General features: G+C 44.8%; 1 protein-coding gene across 2 annotated transcripts; it reads right to left on the bottom strand.

Moving 5' to 3' along the window:
- Window positions 1–438: 438 nt before the first annotated feature.
- Window positions 439–17,933, bottom strand: CCDC83 (coiled-coil domain containing 83). 2 transcript variants are annotated; one of them, XM_082219459.1, is made up of 11 exons: window positions 17,816–17,933; window positions 14,737–14,884; window positions 10,553–10,637; window positions 8,728–8,896; window positions 8,442–8,609; window positions 8,143–8,234; window positions 7,826–7,894; window positions 4,955–5,076; window positions 2,781–2,848; window positions 1,523–1,701; window positions 439–822 (listed from the first exon to the last, which is right to left on the bottom strand). In XM_082219459.1, the coding sequence occupies exons 2-11, from the start codon at window positions 14,853–14,855 to the stop codon at window positions 646–648; spliced, it is 1,248 nt and encodes a 415-aa protein (XP_082075585.1). In that variant the 5' UTR covers window positions 14,856–14,884; window positions 17,816–17,933; the 3' UTR covers window positions 439–645. The 2 variants fall into 2 exon arrangements, with proteins under 2 accessions (XP_082075585.1, XP_082075584.1); XM_082219458.1 differs by lacking the exon at window positions 17,816–17,933 and adding an exon at window positions 17,690–17,815.
- Between the last annotated feature and the right edge of the window lie 1,099 nt (window positions 17,934–19,032).

Raw genomic sequence — 19,032 nt, 5'->3', positions numbered from 1 at the left:
CACTGTTTCATTTAATCTTCACACCCCAAGGTGATGTACAATGCTGAAGATGTTGCAAAGCAACATAAAGAACTTGAGTTTTAAAATACAGTAATGCAAATTGGGTGCATGTGACAGAGACGCACACATCCCGCTGGAAAAACTTGTCAGAACAAAAAAATATAGATCTACATTTGATGTCATCTCGCCCCTTTCTACAAACTCCCAAGGCGGTTTTAAACAAGCCACTATCCTGCAGGTTGGTTGTAAGAAGAACTGAGAACACGTGTGAAGGTCTTCGACGGCCCTGAAAACACTGGTAAATGTAAGTTGGCGTCATGTCTTGTGAGACTCATGGGTCCAGGAGCACTGAGGATTTTTCTCCAGTCGAACGGTATAAAAATTTCATGAAATGACTAGATAAACCTTCACGGAAGGCAAAAATCAAACCAGAGCCACTTGCAATAGTAATTCAGATCCTGTATTTGGTCCACAGGAGGAATGGGAATATAATATACGCAATCTACATACCCTTGTAAATGTACCCAATATTAACATCTTTGCTATGCAAGTCAACATTTAAGTGTCATACGAAGGGTGGGGGAGTTCCAACAACCGGAAGCCTATTTTTGAAAAAAAAAGCAGTAGCCTCTACCTTCCTCACTCTCAATGAAATACGGATTTGATCATCTGGTAGGTGATGCGCTGCTGAGGCCGGCTGGCGTCATATTTTTCTTCAAGCTTTGTTCTGCTTGGCATTTCCCTGGCATCCTCGTGAACTGGCATAGTCTGGCCCACCGTAGTCATCAATTTCACTGCCAGGGGCCCCAAATCCTTGTACTCCTGGAGTTCAGAAGGACACAGATTGGCATGTTACCCAGTAGAAAACATTCCGCCCTCTCCTGCATCTTAAAATGACCATGGCATAACCGAATAAGCAAATCTCTGATAGAAATAACAACAATCCGCAATCGCCACGCTGGTAGTGGCTGCTGCTGGAGGAGTACTAAACAGCTCCTGTTCAAATCCTTGCTCACTGGGTAAGCTTGGGCCACTTGACCCAACCCCTCAGGGTGGCTTGTGAATAAAATGATGGGGAGAACTATATATGCTGCCTTGGGCTCCTTGGAGGCAAGGCAAACTTATAGATACGATAATTAAACGAGCACCCAGGCACAAAGGGCCATCTAGCCAATTTCCTGGGGTGCCAGAATTTCAAGAGTGGCTGCCTCAACCCTGCAAAATGTCTTAAGTGAGAGTGCAGGGTGAGATCTCTGCGTTCCGGGTGGACTTTGTTGATCATGCACAAGGGGAGGAAATAATATCCTGGTCAACTCCTGGCCGTTTTTAGGAGCTATGTTCCTGAGGACATGATCAGGCTCAAACGGACTGTGTGTGTGTGTGTGTGTGTGTGTGTGTGTGTGTGTGTAAAAACAAAAACCAGTTTTAATTGCCCAGGTCAGCACAAATCTTTTGGGCACATTATTACCTCACCCTTTCTACCTAAAATCCTAACGTAGAGAAGAGGAAAGTAGATACTTGCCTTGAAATCATTTGAGTCTTCGTATAGGATAGGGGGGAGAATTTGACCAAGAGAATCTGTTTGCATTTGAATCACTTCAAAACTCTCATCTAGCAGATTTTCTGCTGTCTCCTGTCTGTCTTTCTGATCCACGTTGAGAACCATTTCCGATATTAATGATGAAGTTTCAGCTTCCACTTCTGCAGAGGCGAGGGGAGGGAAAACACTTTCTGCAATACTCCTGTTAATAAAACTTTGCTGCAACAATGGCGGTGGCGGAGGGGAGGGAATTCCGTCTATTACTGCTTGCTGGGCTTTGAAATTTATTCTGCTATGCAATGGTGGGTGGGGAAGCTCAGTCCGAGGGCCACATTGTTTCCTGGGGAAACTTCTGAGGGCCATATGCCAGGGCTGGCAGGGCCGGATACAAAGCTGGATACCTTTGTACAGTAGGCTAATTTCTCCCCCTCTGTCCTCCATCCAGACTAACGAGGCATTTTTAAAAAAACCCAGTTATTACCAATGCACAACTAGCAACACTGTTCATGACCTGGATGGAATAATAGGACTGAAGCTTTGGAAGGGACCCTGAGGAACATCTAGGTCAACCCCCTGTAGTGCAGGATCTGTCCCACACAGGGACCGAACCTTGGCATTATCAGCAACATGCTCTAACCAACTGAGCTGATGTATTTACCCGTGTTCCTTCTGACAGCCAAATGAGAATAGTACAGCCTGCCTGGCCCAGTCTACTGCACTTGGCCTAACCGTGCAGCGATCAGCTGTTTTATCAGGGATGGGGGTGAAAACTGAACATACCGGTAACACCCATTTCACTCTCACCCGTGAGAAGCTTGCTGGCAAGATTATTGCATTTTTAGGACAGCTTCAGTCCTACAGCAAGTGGAATGAAGAAAGGCAATACACACACACACACAGGACATATTTTGTGTGTGTGTGTTTGTTTTCCTTATCCAGGTAGGGATTTGCACACTATTAAGTTTTCTTCCACACTTGTTTGACCCTTGCTTGCTAGGGGCAAAAGCACTTAACCATACAGTAAGGATTGAGTTCCCCTTCACAAGTGAGGCAGAGCATGGCAGAGTTGGTTCTTAAGTCCCAACTTTCTAGCTTTCCAGTTACACCAGCTTCCAGGATGTCTACAGTGGGATATTTCTCACCGAGAAACTATCACAGGGCTGTGAGGGCCATTTCTTAGGGAGGCAACGCTGTAACGTCTTCATCACTATTACAATGAACTCAATAGAAAGGGGATTACCAGAAGGGCCAACATATTCCTTGTCTCCAAGCATCTGCAGGCCAGCTCCCTGGGTAAGAAATAACTTTCTGGAAAATTAAAAGGAGAAGAAGCAACATCAAAAAGTTTGAAATTCTGTCTTCTCTTGTAACATAGAACGGTGGCACATCTTTAAAGTGCACACTCAAGTTGTTGCCACTGGAATTATTCCCATGCATGCCCTGAGCTTCTGTTAACGTTCATATTTTTCTTTAAATACTTATAAACTGCGCTTTCATAGAAATACACGAAGGCAGTGAATAAAACTACAAATAAGGCCATTGAACATGGGACCTTTTGCATGAAAGCATACGTTCTGCTACTGAACAACACCCTCTCACCTTCGAAGGCAAGGATCAGGTACCTTTTTGGTTCCCCGGCTGAAATCTTCATCAGGATTGGCCATGTGGACCAAATTTGGCAGGTGGGTGGAGTCGCCCACCTGATGTCACAACGACACCACATGATTTGGCCACCTTGAAGTCCCCAAGTCGGGACTTCAAAGCACCTTGCTGAAGCAGAAGGGGGGGAACCTAAGTTTTAGCAGCGAGGTTCAGTGCAAACCCCTTTGCAATCATCATGGGGCTTGCAGAAATGAAGTGTTTTCTCCTGCGTTTTAGGAGGAGCTTCACTGCAAAACTCTTCCTGATTCATTAGCTGATGAGTGGGAAGGTTATAAGGCCTGCTCGGTGTGGCCCATGCACCAGTTAAATCATGTCGCGTTGGCTGAGCATGCCAGTTCCCCAAAAGGAAGTGACTTGCGTAGCCAAACTAAGCAGGATTGGGTGGGTGAGTGGGAATCCTGCCCCCTTGCCTTCATTAATTTACCGTTTAAAATGCCTTTTGTTTCACAATTGGGATGGTTAGTCGGCAATGAAAGCGGGAAGGACTTTTCTTTCCTTGCCAAGAGCAATTTGCAGCGACTCCAGTCAGCGTGGCAATGATAGCTACTCGTCCAAATTACTGATTAGGGGAGACGACTGGTTTATTCAAAATTAATGTGAAAGAGAAGAGCTGCAGCTTGTTAATTCTGTCCTCTCCATGCCAATGCTGCTCCTCTGAAGGATATTTTCCTTTGTAATTATCAAGTGGCTTACAGCTTTATATTTAGCTGTTTGCGTGCACATTTGTTTATTTATTCGATTTGTCAATTGCTTCCTATTAAATGTCTCGATGCGATTTTGCAGCAAAAGAGCAATAATAACGCCAACTGAAAAACAATTTCAAATCCAGTACAGGTATGTATAGACTAGGAAATCGGCTTGAATGTCTCCAACAGGTGCGGAAAAGACAATAGAGACGGTGCCTGTCAGATAAGCACTGGTAGCTTACGTTGGTAAGTGGTGCCTTGGTTCTCAAACGCCTTGGTTCTCAAATGCCGAAAACCTGGACTGAGTGTTCCAGTTTTCGAACGTTTTTCAGAAGCCAATCGTCCAATGCGGCTGTCGGCTATTGTTTCCGGGGCACCTGCACCAATCAGAAGCTGCGCCTTGGTTTTCGAACATTTCAGAAATCAAACGGACTCCTGGAATGGATTAAGTTTGGCGCTTTTGTTTTTGCTATTTATTTTGCGTTTTTGAGGCTTTTTCAGTTAATTTGTTTTTGTGAGTGTGTGGAATCCAGTTCAGCTACTGATCAATTGATTGACTGATTGTGTGACTGCGGAAATGGATAAAAGCCGCCCATCCAAACAATGACTATCTTCAGTGCAGGTAAGAAAAAGAACGAATTTTAATTTTTATCATCTACAATACTGTCTTATTTATATTATAGTACAGTACACTGATTATTGCTTTCATTTTATGGATCAATGGTCTCATTAGATAGTAAAATTCATGTTAAATTGCTGTTTTAGGGGTTGTTTTTAAAAGTCTGGAACGGATTAATCCATTTTGCATTACTTTCTATGGGAAAGCGCGTCTTGGTTTTGGGACGCTTCGGTTTTCGAACAGACTTCCAGAATGGATTAAGTCTGAGAACCAAGGTACCACTGTATGTGTTTTAGTAAATAATAAAACATCAGGATTTTTATTTATTTAAATTTTTTAAAAAACTGTTTGGCATTCTGTACTTTGCTCAAGGGCCAAAGAGTCAAGTCAACTCTTTAGCTCCTGTGCTTCATCAGTGTTTGTGCAATGCTAGGAGAACACCTTTACCTGGGAACTTTAAGGAACTGCATCCTACGCTCAAAGAGTTTGTTGATGAGGTAGATATTCTCCTTCTCCAGTTCGTGGACCGAGGCTTCCAAATCGCTGACTTCCTTTTTGTACCCTGCCACCTGCCACGAGATATGAAACCCTGTGTTGAAGTCCTTTGCCTTCTACCAAACCAGACCGTTGGCCCACCAAGACAGCCCTATGCTAGGCATTCAAACTGGAAGCAGCTCGCTTCTGCAGGTGGCCCAGGTATGTCCCTACCTGGACAGGGACAGCCTAACTTCTCTTGTCTATGCTCTGGTAACCTCTAGGTTGGATTACTGCAATGCGTTATATGTGGGGCTGCCTCTGAAGATGGTTCAGAAGCTTCAGCTGGTGCAGAATCTGGTGGTCAGGGGCAAAAGAGTTTGAGCATATTACAGTGGTACCTCGGGTTAAGAACTTAATTCGTTCTGGAGGTCCGTTCTTAACCTGAAACTGTTCTTAACCTGAAGCACCATTTTAGCTAATGGGGCCTCCCACTGCCGCTGCTGCGCGATTTCTGTTCTCATCCTGAAGCAAAGTTCTTAACCCGAGGTACTATTTCTGGGATAGCGGAGTCTGTAACCTGAAGTATCTGTAACCCGAGGTACCACTGTACATCGATCCTGGCCCGACTGCATTGGCTGCCAATGAGTTTTTGGGCCCAATTCAAAGTGCTGGCTTTGACCTATAAAGCCCTAAAATAGCTAAGGACCACAGTTCCTCAAGGACTGTGTCTCCCCATATAAACTGTCCCAGACTCTGCATTCATCATCTGAGGCCCTTCTTCGTGTGCCACCTTCACGTGAGGTCCGGAGGGTGGCAACATAAGAGCAGGGTCTTTTCTGCAGTGGCTCCCCCAGGGAAGTTTGGATGGCGCCTTTATTGTAGACCTTTGGGCGCTAGGCAAAAACGTTCCTCTTCAACTCTGCCTTTGGCTGATTGACATCCGATGCCTTTTTAAATGTGACATGTGGACATTATTGTTTTTTGGTTACTCTCTTTCTTTACTATGTATTTTGTGGTTTTTATATTATAATTCTATGCTGCGAAGGTCAGTGTGGTTGCTGACCTTGAGCCAGACATCCTGGAGAGTGAAGTCAAATGGGCCTTAGAAAGCACTGCTAATAACAAGGCCAGTGGAAGTGATGATATTCCAGCTGAACTATTTAAAATTTTAAACGATGATGCTGTTAAGGTGCTACACTCAATATGCCAGCAAATTTGGAAAACTCAGCAGTGGCCAGAGGATTGGAGAAGATCCGTCTACATCCCAATCCCAAAGAAGGGCAGTGCCAAAGAATGCTCCAACTACCGCACAATTGCACTCATTTCACACGCTAGCAAGGTTATATTTAAAATTCTACAAGGCAGGCTCAAGCAGTATGTGGACCCAGAACTCCCAGAAGTGCAAGCTGGATTTTGAAAGGGCAGAGGAACCAGAGACCAAATTGCAAACATGTGCAGGATTATGGAGAAAGCTAGAGAGTTCCAGAAAGACATCTACTTCTGCTTCATTGACTATGCAAAAGCCTTTGACTGTGTCGACCACAGCAAGTTCTTAAAGAAATGGGAGTACTTGATCACCTCATCTGTCTCCTGAGAAATCTCTATGTGGGACAAGAAGCTACAGTTAGAACTGGATATGGAACAACTGATTGGTTCAAAATTGGGAAAGGAGTACGGCAAGGCTGTATATTGTCTCCCTGCTTATTTAACTTATATGCAGAATTCATCATGCAAAAGGCTGGGCTGGATGAATCCCAAGCTGGAATTAAGATCGCCAGAAGAAATATCAACAACCTCAGATATGCAGATGACACAACCTTGATGGCGGAAAGTGAGGAGGAATTAAAGAACCTTTTAATGAGGGTGAAAGAGGAGAGCGCAAAATATGGTCTGAAGCTCAACATCAAAAAAACGAAGATCATGGCCACTGGTCCCATCACCTCCTGGCAAATAGAAGGGGAAGAAATGGAGGCAGTGAGAGATTTTACTTTCTTGGGTTCCATGATCACTGCAGATGGTGACAGCAGTTATGAAATTAAAAGATGCCTGCTCCTTGGGAGAAAGGCGATGGTAAACCTAGACAGCATCTTAAAAAGCAGAGACATCACCTTGCCAACAAAGGTCCGTATAGTTAAAGCCATGGTTTTCCCAGTAGTAATGTATGGAAGTGAGAGCTGGACCATAAAGAAGGCTGATCGCCGAAGAACTGATGCTTTTGAATTATGGTGCTGGAGGAGACTCTTGAGAGTCCCATGGACTGCAAGATCAAACACATTCATTCTTAAAGAAATTAGCCCTGGGTGCTCACTGGAAGGACAGATCGTGACTCTGAGGCTCCAATACTTTGGCCACCTCATGAGAAGAGAAGACTTCCTGGAAAAGACCCTGATGTTGGGAAAGATGGAGGGCACAAGGAGAAGGGGACGACAGAGGACGAGATGGTTGGGCAATGTTCTTGAAGCGACAAACATGAGTCTGACCAAGCTGCGGGAGGCAGTGGAAGACAGGAGTGCCTGGCGTGCTCTGGTCCATGGAGTCACGAAGAGTCGGACATGACTAAACGACTAAACAACATGCTGCGAACTGCCCCGAGCTCTATGAATGAATGACGGTATACAAATTTGATTTATTGTTATACTATTATTATTATTATTTCCACCCAATATCCTTTGAACTGTGGGTGTCGGGGAGTCAAACTGTATGTTCCACCTCTGACCACCCACCACCCTTCCCTGTCTAGGAAGCAGTGGGAGAAAATCGGTCCATCTAGTTCAATACTGTCCACAGTGATTGGCACTGCCTCTCCTTGGAAATCCAGATTACACTTCCAGATATGTTTACCTCCTCCTTCAACCACTCGTATTCTTTAATCTCCCGGCAGCTGGTCTTGTCGATATGCTTGACAGCATTCTGAGGAAAGAAAGCGTGAAATCGCAGCTGAAGCTGGAACCTTTGCATTGAAGGAAGTGATAGTTTAGACAGGATACCCACAGAAGAACATCCAAAACTTTGAACAATAAAAACACAAAACTTCCTTCTATATATCTATTTTTACATTTCTTTTTCACTTTCCCATTTAAGAAAAAAAGAAAAGAAGAAAGTGCTCCGATGATGCCCATAATGATCAAAAGACTAGAATTGCAAAGCCGTATCAGTACCTCAAGCGCCCATTCTTTCTTCAGCTCCATTTGCTTCAGCATGTATCTGTCGGTTCTTTCCTTTGTCTCTTCCAGGGAAATCCTAAAAAACTCTTTAGGGGTGAAAACAAGAAGACAACCCCGGCCATCAGAAAAGAGAAAGGTAAAGCAGAAAACAGGGGAATACGTTTTAGAAGAGACTGAAATACGTGTTCCTTTATGCGCACGCTGGAAATGATAATTATTTCTAGTTCTTGGCGTCCAGGCCGACATCTCTGGTCTTCGGTCTCTGGTTTAAGTACAAGCCCAGGTCAACTCACCAGTCATTTCCTCAAGGTCTTCCTTCAGCTTCTGGATGTCCTGTTCCAGGCACTCAATCTGCTTGGCATGTTCGGCGCTCCCGACGTTTTTGTACGCCAGCCAGTAATCCACTTCGGCTTGCTTTTGAACGAGTTTTTGTTCGAGGTAATGTATCTGGCACCGCATGTCTGGAAAAAAAGGCCGTGTTCAGAGTGACGGCCTTTGCTTACCCAAATTGCTAATGAGAAATGATCATCTCCCCCTGGGATTTGAGCTAGCAACTGAGGGATTTCAGCACCAGCTCACCTTTAATAAGTTTTTCCTGATCCCTAACATACTGCCACTTCTCCTTCATCGCTTTTTCTACATCGTCTCTGGTAACAACTTCAACTTTCGCCAACGCCTCTTCCTGCTCCTTCAGGGCGGCTAGGAGTGCTCGGATGTGCGAAGTCTGTTCGTTCTTTAGCTGCTGATTCTGAGGGGGAAAGTTTTTTGAAAAAATGTTACTTGTTTCACTTTAATCGTGCCTTTTCTTTGGGATGGTCAAGCTGGCTAGCGAAGCAACATCCAGTGGTACCTTGGTTTATGAACTTAATCCGTTCCAGAAGTCCCTTTCTATAACCGAATTTGTTCTTAAACCGAGACGTGCTTTCCCTCATGAGGCCTCCGGCCGCCGGTGCCCTTCCCCCGTCTGACTTCCGTTCTTAAACCGAGGTAAAGTTCTCAAACCGGGACACTGTTTCCGGTTTTGCGGAGTTTGTAAACCAAAGCATTCTTAAACCGGACTGTTCTTAAACCAAGGCACTACTGTATATTGGAATACATTATGGGAAGGTGGGGTATAAATTTCAAACGGAAGCAAGAAATTGCAGAATCGAATAGCCAAAAAGCAATTCACAATAAACCAACATACCCCACCCCCACCCCTGTCCGCCTCCTGCAATGGTGACAATTGTCAGAATAATCCAGTGGAAATAAATTGATGGATCTCTATCATTCTATTGCATGCAACAGATCTACTTATATACATGCATGTCATTTCCCTGAGTCCATCGCCTGTCTAACAACATTACCAAAGAAATTAGAGTAGGGATTTTTATCCCCTATTTTGGTTCCCAAGTAGCTTCCAAACTTGCTAGTAACTACACCAGGCATAGGGAACCTATTTCTCTCCATATATTGCTGAACTGCATCTCCCATCAGCCCCAGCAAGCATGGCTAATGGCCAGCAATGATGGGAGTTGTAGTTTTCAACATCAGGGGGACCAAAGTTTCCCCACACCTGAGCTACATAATAATAATAATATACAGCACCCACTTAGACCTCTCCAGCCCCCTTCCCTTTAGACAGTATTGAGCTAGATCAGGCACCCCCAAACTCAGCCCTCCAGATGTTTTTGGAGTACAACTCCCATCATCCCTAGCTAACAGGGCCAGTGGTCAGGGATGATGGGAATTGTAGTCCCAAAACATCTGGAGGGTCAAGTTTGGGGGTGCCTGAGCTAAATGGACCAATGATGTGATTTGGTATAAGGAAGCTTCTTTTCTTCCAAAGAGAGAGGGCAAGTAAACAGGCAACAGCGAGGACAAGGAGCCCCCCCCAAAACCATATGGGCAGAGCCCCTCTTCCTCCTAATCCTGGAACTAGCACTGTTTCCCATCTCCTAATCTACCTGATCCTTTGAACTGCAGATGCTGTCTTGCCTATGATTCCTGGAAGACCAGCTTCCTGCCTTGCAGGCCTTTTTCCAACTGGCCTGGACTGACTCCAGCTACAAATGTGGAGGCTGCTGAGCAGACTCTCTGGCTGGGGGGTTGTTGCGGGGAGTTGCTGATGTTGGTTTTTTGAATCTTTATTTTAGACCTTGTTGTATGCGGAAGTTGTTCAGTTCAGTTATGCATTTTTTAAATCTTTTGAAATTTTATTACTACTTCTGTTGCAGGTGTGTATTTTTTGCATGTTGTAAGCCGTCTTGGGCATGGTTTGAATTGTGGAGGAGGCAGCATACAAAGAAAATTATCTATGCATGTGAATAAACCAACTGGGGTTGAACCTAGCATCTTCCACTTGCATGCAAAGCGGAGCTGTGCTCCCTCCCCCAAATCAAAACAGAAGCCTATGTTTACTTACCCTTTCTTTGTTTCGGTCATTCAGCGCTTCCAAGTTTTTTATTTCAAAAAGAAGCTCATCGATGATCTCTTCCTTTATCTGAATTCTGAAGATAATTAAATGCAGAGGATAAGTGACGGTGCTACCAAGAAAATATGCTACCCGAGCCTCTTCGAGAAAAAGCAGGATACAAATAAATTCAACATTCAAATATTTGTGCACCATATTTTATTTTATTTTAAATACCCTTCAGTTTAAAAGAAGTGTTAAGACACAAATTCATGTATCCGAAAGCATGGAATATGTAAGTTTCTAGACACCGCAGGAAGCCAGACTGCTCTTGTACTTGCATTCATCACAGGTTTTATTCCTGAAATGTGACGACATTATACCTTTCACGCTGAGGTCCAGCTCCGAGGGCCTTCTGGCGGTTCCCTCCCTGTGAGAAGTGAGGTTGCAGGGAACCAGGCAGAAGGCCTTCTCGGTGGTGGCACCCGTCTTGTGGAATGCCCTCCCACCAGATATCAAGGAAATAAACAACTATTTGACTTTTAGAAGACATCTGAAGGCAGCCCTGTTTAGGGAAGTTTTTAATGTTTGCTGTTTTATCGTGTTTATAATATTATGTTGGGAGCCGCCCAGAGTGGCTGGGTAAAACCAGCCAGAGGGTTGGGGTATAAATATATTATTATTATTATTATTATTATTATTATTATTATTATTATTTCAGATTCTCCATGCCAAGTTTACTGTGGCAGCTGTGTTCTGCTTCTGGTGTGAGAGGCATCATGCCAGAGGCAGATTTAGGGCAGTGCGGCGATAGGTTCCAACCCACCGGGCGCCAAGCCTAGGGTGTCACAACTACGACATAGCGAATTGAGCAGAATGGAAGGCAAGAGGCAGGTTGGAGGGGGGTGTGTGTCACAGAATTCTGGCCTTGCACAGGGCACCGCTGAAATGTGAAAGACCAAAGCCTGCCCCTGAGTATTCCTCTATCAGTTGCTGAGAATCACAGGGCTAGGTAACCAAACAAACCCCTGCGTTGCAAAGAGAATGTCAGCAATGTCTAGGCAACACGATGACCATGTCCATATGCAATAGACAATCTTTTATAGAATTCCTTCAAACCATAACTACAAAATGAACTCTTTAGTCTCAAAGTCTCTGAAAATCTTTAAATGAAGCGAGGTACCAGGCTTTGTACGATGAAAGGCAAGCTGTGAAGCTTTGTGTATTCAGCAAATATGATGTCCAACTCTGAACAGTGATTCCGGATATGGACTACTGTTTCGTAGAATTCTTTGTCAGTGTGGTGGAAGGATATAGAATTGCTTCATAAACCCATCTTATTTTGAATGAATGTATGTAAATGGAAATATCAAATGCTGTGGAACAGTGCTCATGTAATAATGTAGTCACTTGTTATGGTTTGAAGGAATTCTATAAAAGATTGTCTATTGCATATGTACATGGTCATTGTATTACAAGATGCAAGTCTATTGCATATGTACATGGTCATTGTAATACAAGATGGGTGACACCTGGCTTGAGAGCAGTACATGTGAAAAGGATCTAGGAGTCTTGGTTGACCACAAACTTGACATGAGCCAACAGTGTGACGCGGCAGCTAAAAAAGCCAATGCAATTCTGGGCCTCATCAATAGGAGTATAGCATCTAGATCAAGGGAAGTAATAGTGCCACTGTATTCTGCTCTGGTCAGACCTCACCTGGAGTACTGTGTCCAGTTCTGGGCACCACAATTCAAGAAGGACACTGACAAACTGGAATGTGTCCAGAGGAGGGCAACCAAAATGGTCAAAGGCCTGGAAACGATGCCTTATGAGGAACGGCTAAGGGAGCTGGGCATGTTTAGCCTGGAGAAGAGGAGGTTAAGGGGTGATATGATAGCCATGTTCAAATATATCATATAGAGGAGGGAGAAAGGTTGTTTTCTGCTGCTCCGGAGAAGCGGACACGGAGCAATGGATCCAAACTACAAGAAAGAAGATTCCACCTAAACATGAGGAAGAACTTCCTGACAGTCAGAGCTGTTCAACAGTGGAATTTGCTGCCAAGGAGTGTGGTGGAGTCTCCTACTTTGGAGGTCTTTAAGCAGAGGCTTGACAACCATATGTCAGGAGTGCTCTGATGGTGTTTCCTGCTTGGCAGGGGGTTGGACTCAATGGCCCTTGTGGTCTCTTCCAACTCTATGATTCTATGATTCTATTGCCTAGACATTGCTGATGAGAATCACAGGGGGGGCAGACATCTGGTTGGCCCCAGGGAGAAAAGGATGGTGGACTAGATAGGCCAATGGCTGATCCAGCAGACTCTTCTTATGATGGGGGGAGGGAAAGTCCTACCACCCACAAGTGTACAATAAGGCAGAAGAGCCAGTAGCCCCCCAGATGTTCCTAAAGTGAGGTTCTTAATTTACTATACATACTGATCACATTCAGGGAGGAGACTAATAGTGGGTTGGTTCAAACAGTCAAGAAAGTGGTTTCTGCACATGGTGTAGAGTTGGGGTCAGCAACCTTTTTCAGCCACGGGCTGGTCCACTGTCCCTCAGATCTTGTGGGGCCAGACTATATTTGGGGGGGTAATGAACAAATTCCCAGTGGCGTAGCGTGGGTTGTCAGCACCTGGGGCAAGGCAAGTAATTTGCGCCCCCTAACCCGTGGATTTGCGCCCCCTAACCCTAACCCCCAGATGTTGCGCCCGGTGTGGCCGGCCCCCCTGCACCCCCCACGCTACGCCACTGCAAATTCCTATGCCCCACAAATAACCCAGAGATGCATTTTAAATAAAAGGCCACATTCTACTCATGTAAAAACACCAGGCAGGCCCCACAAATAACCCACCCTGCTAAGGAGGAAACCCTACACAAATCCAGAGTGGAATCCCTAAGACAGTTGGATGGCACCGTGTGCGCCTCCTTCCAGCAACTTCTGCAGCCCGGCTGGTGCCAAATGTTTTGCTCTGCTTTCCTTTGTGTCACATCAAGAGGGGTCTTGTCATCAGGCCAGCCCATGATCTCCAGGTTTGCGCCCAGGACCGGATTTAGGTTTGGTGAGGCCCTAAGCTACTGAAGGTAATGAGGCCTTTTATATGTACAGCTGTCCTTTGTCAACAACAAATTGTTGCTGTTTTTTTGTGTTGAATATATGCTATATGGTAATTTATGGACGTAATAGGTATCTAAAGCCATTTACACATGTTGCCATGCAGAATGTAGGCAACCTTTATATAGAAATGAGCAAACCAGTGATATTTTAGGGAGCAGGCTAGCAGGCAGGGCCCATTGCTTACATCATAGAAGCCTACACAACACAAGACACTGTTGGCTGGATGTCAGGGTACTGCCATCGGAACAGGGTGGGGAAACAGAGGAGCAGTTGGGTTACAGGGAACCTCCGAAAATCTTGCGAAGCAGTTCCTCTTCCTGTGGTGAGGAAAGCCACACCTCCAGTGGGGAAGAAGGGAAAAGGACCAGAGGATGCTGCTAGGAGCCTCAGCACCCAGTGGCGTAGCGTGGGGGGTGCAGGGGGGGCCGGCCGCACCGGGTGCAACACCTGGGGGTTAGGGTTAGGGGGCGCAAATCCACGGGTTAGGGGGCGCAAATTACTTGCCTTGCCCCGGGTGCTGACAACCCACGCTACACCACTGTCAGCGCCGCTCCTGGCCAAGCTGGCCAGGAGGGAAGCACGCCTCTTCCGTTGCCCACCCTGCCCAGAGGTGTAAAACGCAAAGAAGAAAGGAAAAGGCTGGGGGCGAGGAAGCTCTTATGTTGGGGGATGACCCGGAAACAACCACTCCCGGATTCTGCTAGCGACTGAGGCAGACGTGAACTTGTGGCTCTGCACTGTAAATAGTTTTGCACCCAAATAAAACCTGTAAAAGACAGGTCTGAGTCCTGACTGGTTACTCACGAGCAACCACCACTGCCATCTGACACTGTATGTAGGTTTTATTTTATTTGTTTTATATCTTATATTTTGAAAATGTCCTGGTTTTTTTTTCCTTTAAATTTTTTGGGGCCCTAAGCTATAGCTTGTTTAGCTTATACGTAAATCTGTCACTGCTTGCGCCCCAGGGAGGTCACTTTGGTGCTGTTAACAACAGTGGTTCGACTTCAGCCCAAGGGGCATACTCCTTTGCTTCTCAAGAAAGTTGGGTGCCAACAAGCAACGACAATACCTACTGATACTCTAGAAGAGCTTCTGGAAAATAAACTCGAGGCTCTTTGGACATGTGTCCTAAGGGCTGTTTCCTCTTCCCCTTCTTCTCCTTCTTCTCCTTCTTTTTCTTGTCTTTCGCCATGGTTTAAGTCTTCAGAGACTGAACGAGACCTTGGGGAAGCAAAGAAAACAGATCAGGACAGCATAGAAAGGCTTTCTCTTGTTTTCCCTGTTCTTATTTTGTTCTGAAACCGTTGCATGCATTCTGCAGTCACAGCACCAGTGCTTTTTTTCTGGGGGGATGCAGGGGTTCGCATACCCCTAAACATTTTGTGAATCTAAGTTTGGCCTCATTGAGGGGCAGTATTTCAATATGAGTGGGGAAATGAGAGTACAGTGGTACCTTGGTTTGCAGACTTAATCCGTTCCGGAAGTTTGTTCCAAAACCAAAGCGTTCCAAAACCAAGGCACACTTTCCCATAGAAAGTAATGCAAAACATATTAATCCGTTCCAGACTTTTAAAAACAAACCCCTGAAACAGCAATTTAACATGAATTTTACTATCTAACGAGACCATTGATCCATAAAATGAAAGCAGTAAACAATGTACAGTGGTACCTCGGGTTACATACGCTTCAGGTTACATACGCTTCAGGTTACAGACTCCGCTAACCCAGAAATAGTGCTTCAGGTTAAGAACTTTGCTTCAGGATGAGAACAGAAATCGTGCTCCGGTGGCGCGGCAGCAGTGGGAGGCTTCAGGTTAAGAACAGTTTCAGGTTAAGAACGGACCTCTGGAATGAATCAAGTACTTAACCCAAGGTACCACTGTACTTCAGTCACACAATCAGTCAGTCAGTCAGTCAGTCAGTCAGTAGCTGAACTGGGTTCCACACAGTCACAAAAAAAAGAAAGAAAAAGAGCCACAAAAATGCAAAATAGCAAAAACAGACAGCACTCAGTGTAACACTCAAAACAGAAGTGTGGCACTCAAATCAGAAGCGTAACACTCAAAACGGAGCACGTTTGGCTTCTGAAAAATGTTCGCAAACTGGAGCACTTACTTCCGGGTTTGCAGTGTTTGGGTTCTAAGTTGTTTGAGTACCAAGGCGTTTGAGGACCAAGGTACCACTGTACCCCTAAACTTTTTTTTAGAAAAAAAGCACTGCACAGCACCGTGTGTGAAGTGCTGAAGGCAGATAATTTTAGACCCTGGACATAATGTTTTCGTGCATTATGACGTATCTGAATACCAGTGGCGTAGCGTGGGGGGTGCAGGGGGGGCTGGCCGCACCGGGCGCAACATCTGGGGGTTAGGGATAGGGTGCGCAAATCCACGGGTTAGGGGGCGCAAATTACTTGCCCCGGGTGCTAACAACCCACGCTACGCCACTGCTGAATACACAATTTAAAGTATTGGGTCAAAATTACCATACACAACAGAGCAACTGCAGGTCCTGCAGCCTGCTAACATTTATACAACATGAGCTCAGAGACCCCAAAAGTAATACAAGACTCCTGTGCTTTTAATAATTGTAAGGCAGTTACAGCAAAAAGCAACCCCCCCAACTAGTTTTAAAAACACAACTCTTGTAAGGAATTCTGCCTGTCTATTTAAAAAATGGGTTGTCTCTTCAAATAATCTCCCTGGATTTAATTAGGCTTTGCTGTCCGTTGCCCATGCAAGTTTAAAAACAGAGGCAAAAATTGAGGTGATTATCCCTTATCGTCCTTTGGATTGATACTTATTACATTTACATATTGACCCAGAGATAAAGTCCTGACCAGAAAAGAACAGCAGATTAAGTTGATGGATTATGCTAAAATGGAAAAAATGTCTGGAAGAATCAGAAATCAGGAAAACCAAAATTTTAATAAAGAATGGGAAAAAATTATATATAAACCACTGTAAACAGTTAAAATTGTTAGTAGGATTGGAACAACACTTGTAGTTTAATGGTGAATTTTGGATATAATGGAGATTTGGATTATTATAAAAGATGCCGGAGGAAATGATTAACTGTAGGACCCACAAAAGGGAGGAGAAAAGTCCAGGAGATTCTTTATGTTGTATGTAGGGCATGTTATTGTAAAACTGCAATTTGAAAAACCAAATAAATATTATTATTATAATTTCAAAAAAGATATTTATTACATTTATTCACCGCTTTCCGCAAAACAAAAAGAAGTCTTACAAATATGGAAAACACAAAACACAAAAATTTAAAACGAAGGCTATTATCGATTGCTATTGTTTGTTATATTTATTCATTGCTTTCCCCAAGCAAGCCTCGAAGCAAATGTCATAGAATGCTCTGGACCCTCCAATCTCTCACCTATGAGACGACACAAAAACCCTGCACAAACACTATGCAATAGAATGAAAAGACCATTATTCCAGCCCCCAACCCTCTCCCCTCCCTCCCCCCCAATGTCTATGGCAACAGAGTCTCACACCGAATGTAAACTCTGAAAAAGACTCTCTGAATTGGAATTGCTGACTATATGTCCTTTTCCTTCCTTGTTTGTTTGTTTTAGATCACATAAAAATAATGATATATATATATATATATATATATATATATATATATATACACACACACACACACATACACATACATATATGAAACTACCGCTCCTCCAAGACATTTTTAAAAAGTTTTTAATTGAAGATTTTCCTGTGTTGCAAAATAAACAGAAAAGGGAAAGTACACAGAGTCTCCACTTTCAATTCTGCGAGTCTTTTTCGCAGTTCCTCCAAGACATCTGAGTTCAAAGACTTGAGTAAAAGAAAAGAAAAGTGTTTTTTTTTGGGGGGGTGGCCCAACCATGAAGCCAGGGGTTTAAAAGCAACCCAAAGGGCTCATTGATAAGGTGCGTAAGACAGCCGTTCCCAACTCAGCCTAGGATTTGAAACCAGATGTGCAATAGAACAAAAACTTTGCACAGGTGAGAGCAAGACTATCAACTGGTACCTATAGCTCAGTTGCAGGGGATGCCCCAATGCACAGGTGTCTCAACATCAGGATTGCGTCATTCCCTTCAGGGGTGTCCCCTGGGGGAGCTCCCCACCCCACCCCCGCGCAGGGCAGAATCCTTACCCTATTTTTCTCCTGGGGGCTGGTAGGCAGAGTCTATTACCGGCTGCTGCCTCCTGGTTGGTTCCAGACATAAACTCTCCCGGTCACCATGGTAACCGCATCAGTATGGCCGCCCACAGACCTCCCCATTGATTAATTGTTTCCTCCTCCTTTTTTCATTCAGAGAAAAGTCCTTGGCAATTATTTTGTTGTAAAAAAATTAATAAATGGGGAAACATCTCCCTCTTGTGCTTCATTGAGGAACCTCCACGTGGAAAAGGCAAACATTCAAGGCAGCGCAAAGGACAGGGGGAAAGCCTTAGAAATCAGCGTTGTGATAAAGATTTTAAGAAATAAAAAACAGCATTTTGTAGGGCTGTGTTTGCCTGTTACAGGACGCCAGCCTCTTAGTCATCTGCCTGTTATTCCTGGCCTTATTCTGACTTGTTCTACTGTGAAGCATTTAGGAAATGACAGGCGGGGATTAAGGGACTTAAGAACTGCACTGGTTTAAGTTGAATGGTTTTTACCTGTTTGTCATTTGTTTGTTTGTTTAATGTGCATGCCACACTTTGTAGATCCCAGAACTGTGCACAACATAAAAAAATCATATAAAAGCATATTACTTGCTGTGTTTTTGTCATACCCTTTCTCCAAGATCTTTCTCCGCCCCCAAACCTCCATTTTATCAACACAACAAACCAACAAGTTGGGTGATGTTGGGAGATGGTAGCTGTTATGTACTGAAGTTCTCATCCTGGGCCAGCAGGGGGATACTGTAGATAGTTATGAAAATGAAGGATCGAAAGTGACGTTCAGTGATTGGATAGTTTTAGAAAGTTGCTACAGTTACCTTGTACTGGAGCTCTATATCAGTGTTTCCCAACCACTGTTCCGCGGCACACTAGTGTGCCGCGAGATGTTGCCTGGTGTGCCGCGGGGAAAATTAAAAAATTTGAAAGATTTTTTTTTAAGTCAAATTTTTGATTGGGGCGCCGTCACTAGATGACCCCTGGGGTTCCCTCCCTCCCTCCCGCTCTGCGCCTCCCTCCTCCTCCTCCTCCGGGGAGGCCCTTCCTGGCTCTCGGCCAAGGCTTGGCGGCTGCCACTCACTCACTCGCTCGACCACCCGTCCCTCCATCCCTGCACCCGGCCTCTCCCCCTCCGTCCCCGGCGCGGGGGCTGCCGGGATCCGTAGTCCCCTCGCCCTTGGGCTCCGCGCCCGCGCGGGGTGCGTG

This window comes from Podarcis vaucheri, assembly GCF_965113315.1.
Source record: "Podarcis vaucheri genome assembly, chromosome: 4".
Lineage (NCBI taxonomy): Eukaryota > Metazoa > Chordata > Lepidosauria > Squamata > Lacertidae > Podarcis > Podarcis vaucheri.
The sequence above is the reverse complement of the archived record's forward strand: the minus strand, read 5'-3'. Positions and strand labels throughout refer to the sequence as shown.